The sequence below is a fragment of the Cottoperca gobio genome, chromosome 7 (assembly GCF_900634415.1).
Source record: "Cottoperca gobio chromosome 7, fCotGob3.1, whole genome shotgun sequence".
Classification (NCBI taxonomy): Eukaryota; Metazoa; Chordata; class Actinopteri; order Perciformes; family Bovichtidae; genus Cottoperca; species Cottoperca gobio.
In genome coordinates this window covers 396,089-406,088 of record NC_041361.1, presented here as the reverse complement: position 1 = coordinate 406,088, position 10,000 = coordinate 396,089, and the positions used below count along the sequence as shown (strand labels likewise).

General features: G+C 42.4%; 1 protein-coding gene across 1 annotated transcript in view; it reads left to right on the top strand.

Annotated features, from left to right (window-relative positions):
* Positions 1 to 9,526, top strand: part of gripap1 (GRIP1 associated protein 1) — a 52,921-nt gene extending 43,395 nt beyond the window's left edge. Inside the window, exons 22-23 of the mRNA XM_029435875.1 lie at positions 4,305 to 4,455; positions 9,501 to 9,526. Of these exons, the coding sequence (XP_029291735.1) occupies positions 4,305 to 4,455; positions 9,501 to 9,526 (177 nt within the window). The remainder of the gene's footprint in view (positions 1 to 4,304; positions 4,456 to 9,500) is intronic.
* The last annotated feature ends 474 nt before the right edge of the window (positions 9,527 to 10,000 follow it).

The window sequence follows — 10,000 nt, the reverse complement described above, 5'->3', positions numbered from 1 at the left end:
CTGATTTATATGAAACTTGGTGGAAGCGTGAAGCATGCGCCGAGGAAGCCCCCATGAAAGTTTGGAGAGTGTCCGAATCACGGCTCGGACACGCATTATTTCTCACCTTGGCGAAGTTCTGCGCTCCCCAGGTGCCCATCTTGTTCGTAGATACGTTCTTGTGTTGTATTTGAAGAGACATGTAGCATAGCAACAGATGTATCTGTAAGAACCAGGACCAGCCCAGTGGCAGTTTGTGCTACAGTCATGTCATGTTGGCAGTTTCTGAGTTTAACTTCCTCGTACGACGGGTCCAAACACTTCGGGTGCAGAAAAGAGCAGCTGTGTATCTGGATGCAGAGCAGACAAACACACTCAGGTTTTAACGAGATGAAGTCAATCAGCTGAGAAAATATGACATTAAAACTCCACGTCAGCATTTAACTCGCCGACAAATAAATCGTGTTTCCTGCGCCGGCTGCAAAGCACCTCTGTGTGTGTCAATGCAAAGCAGCAGCGAGTGTTGCGTTAGCATTAGCAGTAAATTAATCCAGCTCTGAGACGTCTGCAGGACGGTGAGTTCAAGTGCAGATCTAAATTACAAAACGGTAACACTGGATCATTTCCTGCCAAGCGGACTCCGCCACTAACATGAACACCTGCAGAATGTACTGTTACAGAGAGAATGCAACAAATAGTGTCTAAATGGGATTTGATTGGATGAAAATAAGGATTGTAACTTTAAATATCAGGCTGTGACAGACGACACTAGCTTTTGAGGAAACGAGTGATTGTGTCCGAAGCTTGAGGGCAGATAACGTGTTCAGCTGAGCGTCTGTCTTTTCGCACTCACTGTACCAAACAGCCTAATATACTTATTATAATATATAATTATTATATTTTGTGCTCCTTTATGAACAACTGCTTCTGTAGCTAAAGGCTTTTACAGCAAACTGCTCGACCAGAGTTATCTCGTCTGTCGCAGGATAAACTTTGTCGTAGCTTAAAAAATGTTATCGAGAAGTTTGGATTTATTTTAATAAGATTCATTTCATACCTGATATGTTGTGATCAAGTCAAACACGATACCAGATGAATAAATCCACGTCTTTGGACAATTTAGTGAGATTTTCCTCTTAGTATATAGTATATATAATATAATATATATTAGTGTTCGGGGGAGGGACACACCTGGAGGAGGTCAGCTCTGAACTTCTCTTCTGTGTCATGTGACGTTTCCCCAAAGCTTCGTTTACTCTATTCCACTGTTTCATCAGCTTCTCTTGTGTTCTACAGTTTCCTGTTTAGATCCTGTGTTAGTACTACACTGTGTGTGTGTGTGTGTGTGTGTGTGTGTGTGTGTGTGTGTGTGTGTGTGTGTGTGTGTTTTTGCTGCAGTGAAGTGCTGCTCACTGATGGTCGTCTAATGGTTTCACACAAAACCTCAGCCTGATCGGCCATGAGCTGCTCTTCATCTGTGTGTGTGTGTGTGTGTGTGTGTGTGTGTGTGTGTGTGTGTGCGGCAGTTTCCACTCCAGCAGAAACACTTTTCCTCTCGTTACTTACTACATGCAGCTTGTTGAGTGACGGCACTTTTTTCAGTTTCTGTTTGAAGGAGCAGTCGTCGTTTGTCTGTTTCAGAGCGGAGCAGGACGTGTGTCACTCACATGTTTCACTTAGATCTTGTCCTTAAAGGCACACATGAGTAAGATGTTTCTGCTTGCGGATCATAAACCCAACATTTAAAGTTGGCCTCTCCTCCAGCGCCTCGTTATATTTGTGTTTTTCCGGCGCTGTGTCGGCCATTTTCGTAGCTTCCTCTTCCCGATCGGGCACCTGGTCGCTAACTTCTTATAGACGTTGACACCCAGAAACGTCCCGAACACGACACGATAAGAAAGTCCTGGCAGAAGCCTGCAGGATATAGAAACACACACTTTGTCATCAGTGAAGATTGAGAGGAATTCTCTTGTTATGCGTCGATGCATCGTGTGTGTTTTAGTCAAAGTGTAAGAATACTATAAAAGTTCTGCATTTAAAGTATTAGCATCATATTTAAATACCAACAGTACTCTTTGTGCAGAATGGACTATTTTATAATAATATGTTATATTGTTTGATCATAATTATATATAATAATACATCATTCATTAGTGTTTTAGTACAAAGTTTGAGTAAATGTTACTTTCCACGACTGATGGAAATGGAAAATTATGAGAGGAAGTTTTGAGAGAGTTCAAGAAGAATTCTTTTTTTTTTAATACTGATGGAATATCTCAAAGTCCTAAACACTTCCTGTTGATCTTTCTGCTTCCTGTTGATCTTCCTGCTTCCTGTTGATCTTTCTGCTTCCTGTTGATCTTCCTGCTTCCTGTTGATCTTCCTGCTTCCTGTTGAACTCCCTGCTTCCTGTTGATCTCCCTGCTTCCTGTTGAACTCCCTGCTTCCTGTTGATCTTCCTGCTTCCTGTTGATCTTTCTGCTTCCTGTTGAACTCCCTGCTTCCTGTTGATCTTCCTGCTTCCTGTTGAACTCCCTGCTTCCTGTTGATCTTCCTGCTTCCTGTTGATCTTTCTGCTTCCTGTTGATCTTTCTGCTTCATGTTGATCTTCCTGCTTCCTGTTGAACTTCCTGCTTCCTGTTGATCTTTCTGCTTCCTGTTGATCTTCCTGCTTCCTGTTGAACTTCCTGCTTCCTGTTGAACTTCCTGCTTCCTGTTGATCTTCCTGCTTCCTGTTGAACTCCCTGCTTCCTGTTGATCTTCCTGCTTCCTGTTGATCTTCCTGCTTCCTGTTGATCTTTCTGCTTCCTGTTGATCTTCCTGCTTCCTGTTGAACTTCCTGCTTCCTGTTGATCTTTCTGCTTCCTGTTGATCTTCCTGCTTCCCGTTGATCTTTCTGCTTCCCGTTGGTCGTCCTGCTTCCCGTTGATCTTCCTGATTCCTGTTGATCCTCCTGCTTCCTGTTGATCTTCCTGCTTCCTGTTGATCCTCCTGCTTCCTGTTGATCCTCCTGCTTCCTGTTGATCCTCCTGCTTCCTGTTGATCCTCCTGCTTCCTGTTGATCCTCCTGCTTCCTCGTTATGTTTGCAGACGTGTTGGTATTGATCGGGTCACAGTTTCAGAGCAGCGGCTGCAGGACTGCAGCAGGTTAAATCCTGTTTCCCTTTATTTAAATATGTGTGTAATGTATCAGCCAGTGTTTTACAAACACATGCAACAGATTCAGTTTGTCAGCAAAACATTATCGGGAGGATTTCTACGTGTGCAGAAAACACTGAAATCGTATCTATTAGACGATAATTTAATATTCAGATAAATGTTCAGCTAAATTTAGACTGAAGGAGATCTGGGTCACTCTTCATTTAAACATTTATTACAGTTTGTTGTCTTTTATTATGAAAATACATTTGGATTTTCACAAGAAAACGTCAATATAGTGAAAATAAAATGACAATGTTATGAGTGAAAGTCAATATTATGCAAATACGTTTTGAGTTTCATGAGAACACGCTGATATATTAAAAATAAAGTTGAGCAGAAAACTTAATTGTTGATAATCCATTATAAAGTCGGTCATTTATTGTAATATTTATTATACTTTTATATTTAAGAGACAATATTCTGCTTTTTTAAACTATTTTATTACACTTTATGGATTAAATGATTAATCAAGATAATAATTCAGATTAATCAATAATGATATTATTATATTATTAATATATATAAAATATTATGAGAATTAAATGAGAATAATCTGCAATAACATTTTATAAATAATGTTTTTCTGTTTGTTCTCATAACATCACAAAGTATCATGACTATAAGATAGATTTAATATTATTATATCCTAATATTGCTGTTTGACACATTCAGGTTATTCTATGTTCTTAATAATGTGAGATGTTTTCACCTCCGTTCCCTGAACCTCCCGTGACACAGTCCGCCTCTCTTCTCTCACACACAGCTGTATTTACACACCTGTGTTTAAACCCGGAGCAGGAAGCAGTGCTACGTTAGCTTAGCACAAAGACTGGAAGCAGGTGGAAACTGCTAGCGTAGCTCCATCAACAGAGAAACCACTCCCAAACCGAGTCTGACGAGAGGATTCAAAAAGTATTAAAGGGACTTTCAGCAGAGAGATTTAGTTTAAATGTTCGTCTTGCTGCAAACCTTTATGTTTATGTATTTATATTTATGTATTTATGTTTATGTATTTATGTATTCCATTCTCTCACCTGAGGACGGTGCGTTGTTCATAAGACTGACGCTGAATAAGACGGGTGCACCGTGCAGCTCACCTAAGTTTGTTCTTTGTGGCTCTGAAGTTGAAGCTGTCGTTCTTCTTCTTGGTTCCTGAAGACGGTAGAGTGGAGACGGGAAGTCCACTGACTCAGGTTCAGCTCTCGCGCAGTAAAGGCCATAAAACCAGCAGTCATCCCATTACAGGACGCTTCCGGGGTTTGAGGCCGCGGCTCGGTGCGAAGGGAACGCTGATCCCAGAGCTGTGGATGAAAAGCATCATGTGGAGGCTGTGGATTCATAATGTGCAGCTCAGAAACACTGTGTCAGCAGGGCCCCCACAGAGGGGAAACAGCTGTTTAATCACATCTTGTGCTGGTCAAACTGCTTTCATACTGACGTCTAAATGTGATTAGTGCAACTTTACTTCTTTCCAGGAAACTTCCGGTGGTGTGTTCATGGGCTCCTGGGATTTTCCCATTCCCCCAAGTTGGGAAATTTGTCTTCCGATGTGTTCATGAGTTTTAAGTCGGACTGTGGAAACAACATGGAGGCTGAACAGAAGGTCTTTGAAACGACTTCTCTTCGGGATATCTCCTGGGTTCTTCTTTGACCCAGCAACGTGACGTGACATGTCGTCTGACAACATGTGCTGACTGGTAACTGAGGCAGAGCAGCTGAACACAGAGCAACCAGTCAGGCTGAAGGTTCCTTCATAATTCATCAAAACACACACACACACACACACACACACACACACACACACACACACTCCTTTACTGAGGCAGGGCAGGTACAGGAAGGAGAGAGTGCTGAACTTTGATGTCCATGTATTTGCCTTGTGTTGGTGCAGGATCTGTTCACATCTTCATCACGTCTTCATCACGATCAGAAGAAAGTCGGAGGCTTGTCTTGATCAAACGTCTCGTTGTAGGAGAACTCCGGACCGAGCCGGGAACATGGAGGTCAAATGAAGCTCCCTCCACAGTGTCAAGAATAAAGACGCTAAACGCATTCAGGATGTTGAAATCGCGCTCGGTGCCAATCAGAGGAAGACTTTTCATTTAGAAGGTAACGACGAGCCACTGATGACAGCGTGCTCGACAGAGAGCCAATCGGCCAATCAGGCTCCAGATCACGTGGCGTCACTTTTGTTTTGTTCGCGCGTGCGTGCGTGTGTGTGTGCGTGTGTGTGAGAGAGAGAGAGTGTGTGTTTTCCCGGTGGGCGTAAAAGCTTTCCTGTTGATGGAGTGATGGAAACACTGCAGCACCTATGCTGATCAGATAGAGTGTGTGTGTGTGTGTGTGTGTGTGTGTGTGTGTGTGTGTGTGTTGTAGTGGGTTGTAGTGGGTTGTATGTACTTACTGGTAACTGAGGCAGTGCAGCTGATCGCAGAGAAACCAGTCAGGCTGAAGGTTCCTTCATACTTCATCACACACACTTTTACTGAGGCAGGACAGGTACAGGAAGGTGTGTGTGTGTCTTCGTCTTCTCTATAATCCTATAAACTATAGGATTTAAGCGTTGTCATAGTAACCTGACAATAGAAGTTAAATAACTTTATTTTCTCTAAAAGATAGATTACATTTGAATTGATTGAGAACTGAGACTGAAATGTTTCTTTATTCAAATCTTTAACCACAAATATAAAATATATTTATAATTATAAATACGGAAATATAATTCTACTATCATCAAAACACACACACACACACACACACACACACACACACACACACACACACACACACACACACACACACACACACACACAGAGGAGGATAAGTGTTCAGTGTTTCCCTGAGCAGTGAGTCACCATCGCTTCTCTCATCTTAAATATTAAATGTCCGGTCGTCGTTGATCGTCGTTGATCGGCGTTGATCGTCGTTGTTGATCGTCGTTGTTGATCGTCGTTGTTGATCGTCGTTGTTGATCGTCGTTGATCGTCGTTGTTGATCGTCGTTGTTGATCGTCGTTGATCGTCGTTGTTGATCGTCGTTGTTGATCGTTGTTGATCGTCGTTGTTGATCGTCGTTGTTGATCGTCGTTGTTGATCGTCGTTGTTGATCGTCTTTGTTGATCGTCGTTGATCGTCGTTGTTGATCGTCGTTGTTGATCGTCGTTGATCGTCGTTGTTGATCGGCGTTGATCTGTTCTCGCAGCCTCACGTGTAAATGTACCGCCGGCTGCAGGACGTCGCTTCACTCTGAAGTGCTCGTCTCGTGGTTTCCCTCGCTGCCGTCGACTCGTGATGTGGCCTAACATCTCACATCAGTCGGTGCAGCGTTCGTCCTTTTCATCATCGTTTCACAGAAAGACTCTTAAAGCTGTCATTAAGTCTGAGACTTTTATTGATTAACTTAGAAAGCGTCTCGGCCGGAGCTGCGTGCCGGTCCCCATCAGGACCCACAGCAAAGACACTTAAAGTGTAACAGTGTATGACCTCTGTGGACTCTGGTGCACGTAGAAATATATATATATTTATGTCGTCCAGCTGTTATTATTATTTATATTTAAATGTTTTACTTGACACCTGAATCTTAATAAAGGTTTAATTTAACTCATCTTAAAAGTGTTTCGCTAAGTTAATTTAAATATTTTAATTTAGGCTTCAGTATGTGCAATAATTAACAATATATATTTATATACATTTATATTTTCCATTATTTCCTGACACTTGGTTGAGGCATTTTGAAAATCCAAGCATCAAGAAAACACAATTATATTAAATTAAATAATTTATTAAATATATAATGAAAGCGTGGATCTTTATAAGAATAAAAGTGCACATAAAGATTATAACAATATATATATATATATATATAATAAGTACAAACTGCTCCTACACTCATCAAATCCTCAATCCATGATATGTACTTTATTTTGAAATGTCAGTATTGTGTTTTATAAAGGTTTGTTTGCACATATAATAAATATATAAATATATATAAATATGAAAAGACGCTAAGAGAAAGTAAGAACATCGTGCAGGAGAAACATAATCAATACACAAAAAACAGACAAGTTGAGATGCATTAAAATAAAGAGTTATAAATCTCTGTTAAAGTGTTTTTAAATCGTAGTGATGGAAGTAAAGATGTATTTCTATGAATATTGATTAAGAGTCCAACATTACAGAAGATCAAAGTCCTTGGAAGGCGCTCAGCGAGTCGTGAGTCAGCTTGTGTTTCCTGCCGACAGAGAAGATCTTTACGCTCCTTCTTTTGGTTTTCTGTTGTTTTGTCGAACGTGAGTTGGTAAAGATCTGCTGACGGTTCTTCAGAGGTTAAACCGAGTCGCTGTGATTCAAACCAAACCAGAGGAAGGAAACGTGTTATTGCTCCCACTGTGGACTTTATGCAATAAACCCGCGACAATAACTTTTCATCTGACGAAGAGCAGCTCCACAGGAAACTTTATTGTGGCTGGTTTATTGAATGAAGAACGCAGAGGGAGAAATAAAGAGAGCGGCGGCGGCGGCGGCCGGCTGTGCTTTTTCTCTGCAGATCATAAAAAACATCTTTAATAACCTGCAGCTTTATATCTTCAACCTAAACACATGGACATGACTCGAGCTCAGGGGACGTGAGGCGCGGCGAGCGAAGGATCGATAAAGAGCAGATGTGATGTGACGCGATGCTGCGTCTGTGCTGCTCAGGCATGTTGTCAGGTGACGACTGGCAACTTTAAAAACGCCATTTGTATTTAAATAAATCATAAATGTAAACGTTGTAACTCTAATTATAGTTTTCATTCTCAGAGGTGACTTATTATTTAGTGCATGTTCTGTATTCTGCCGTCTGCTGCCGCCGTGCAAACCACGACAAATGCTTAGTTCACAGCGATGAAATGAAGTTCTCAGCCGATCCGATGTGATTTTAAAACGCTTTATTTGTCTTCAGAAGTCGCAGGTTTCCTCGGCGTAGGAGGGAACTCTTTACGCTGCTTCACTCTTCATGAAGTAATGAATACATTTGAGTTTAAACCTGGACGCAGCTTTCAACATGAAGTGTTTGTAGTAAAACCTTTTGTGTTTTTATACTTTTATTCATGCGAGTGAAGACGTTTAATCTGGTTTTACATCATTTACAAATCATTTGGAAAGTTCATGTTCTGACTCAGCAGTGGATGAATCTGGTGACGTGGTGTGTGCCACAGCCTGATGGATGTTCTTCCTCTGAGCTCCATTGTTGTTAATTAAAACCACATCAGTGATCCACACTGTTGCACTGACATGTTCCTTCACCATGAACACACAATCTCACACACACACACACACACACACACACACACACACACACACACACACACACACACACACACACACACACCGTCCTGCTGCCACTAATGCTCACTACAGCATTGGAGCGTGGATTAATCCGCCGCTGAAAATAGTCCCCGACAAATTTCCTCTATTTCCTCCCGTTGGTTTGATGAAAGCTACACTGAGCCGCTGTTTTAGGAAAGTGAAACTATATATCTTATACTACATGTCTTCAGTAGGAGCGAATGGGCGCAGACAGGAAGTCAGACCGTATTAAGAGACGGACGTGTTGTTGGTTTGAGTCTAAATGTCGGATTTGTTGAGACCTGATTCTTTGAGATTTAGTTTTAAGGTTGAGTTCAACACGAGTTCTCCTTTTCCTTTCTTCCTCTCCTCATTCCTTCTCTCGTCTCCTTTCCTCCCTTCGCCTCACTTATTGGTTTTCCCTCCCATCCTTCCTCCTTCCCTACAACTCTTTCTCCTCCGATCTTCTCTCACTGCTCCTCCTTTCCCATCCTTCCTCCTTCCCTTCTTCTATTTACTCTTATCTACCTCAGCTCATCGCTCCTCTTCTCCTTTCCTCCCTTTGCATCACTTATTTGTCTCCTGTGTTCCCTCCCATCCTTTCCTCATCCCTCCTTCTTTCATTCGCTTATTTATTATATTTCCACCTTGCCTCCTCAATCATTCTTTCTTTACTCCACCTTCCTCCCACCTTATTGTGTCCCCCCCCTCCTTCCCTATATTTACCCTTTGTCTTCCACTCCCATCCTTCATTTCTCCTTCCCTCCTCTCCTCACTTCTTTCCTAAGGCAACTCCTCATTCCTTTTATCTTCTACACCTCCTGTCCTCCTCCTTTCTTTTTTCCGTGTCTCCTCCTTCTCTTTCTCTCCTCCTCTTCTCTTCTGTAGTAGTTCTTCCTCTCTTTTCCTTTGAACAGCTTCATTTCTCCTGCTCTCCTCCTGGTTTGTCTCTCACTCTCCGTCTCTTTTCTGTTTGTGTGTGTCTCCTGACAGGACGGCCATACATGGACATGGAGTAAGGACCGCCGGACGCCTCCTCCTCGCTCTCCAACACAAAGCTGCTGTCTCTCCACCGCCGCGACCACTAATGCCCCTCCGACACAGGAAAACACAGAAGCAGATAAAGGCAAATTAGAGAGGGCAAAACAGCAAGCAAAAGGAGAAAGAGAGGAAGACACTGCACATCCATAATCCTCACTTAGAGGGAGCGAGGCCATTCTGTCTATCTTGCAACTTCAGGAACCATCATCACAATTTAATAAGAATTTGAAACGCTGCGGCGCTGCAACAAATCTGTCTTCAGAGGGAGGGAGAGAGGGAGAGCGAGAGAGAGAGGGAGAGGGAGAGAGGGAGAGCGAGAGAGAGAGAGAGAGGGAGAGAGGGAGAGCGAGAGAGAGAGAGAGAGGGAGAGCGAGAGAGAGAGAGAGAGGGAGAGAGAGGATGCAGCGAGGTGGAGGCCAGACACAAATGTTTTAACTCTTTCCTACCTGGCT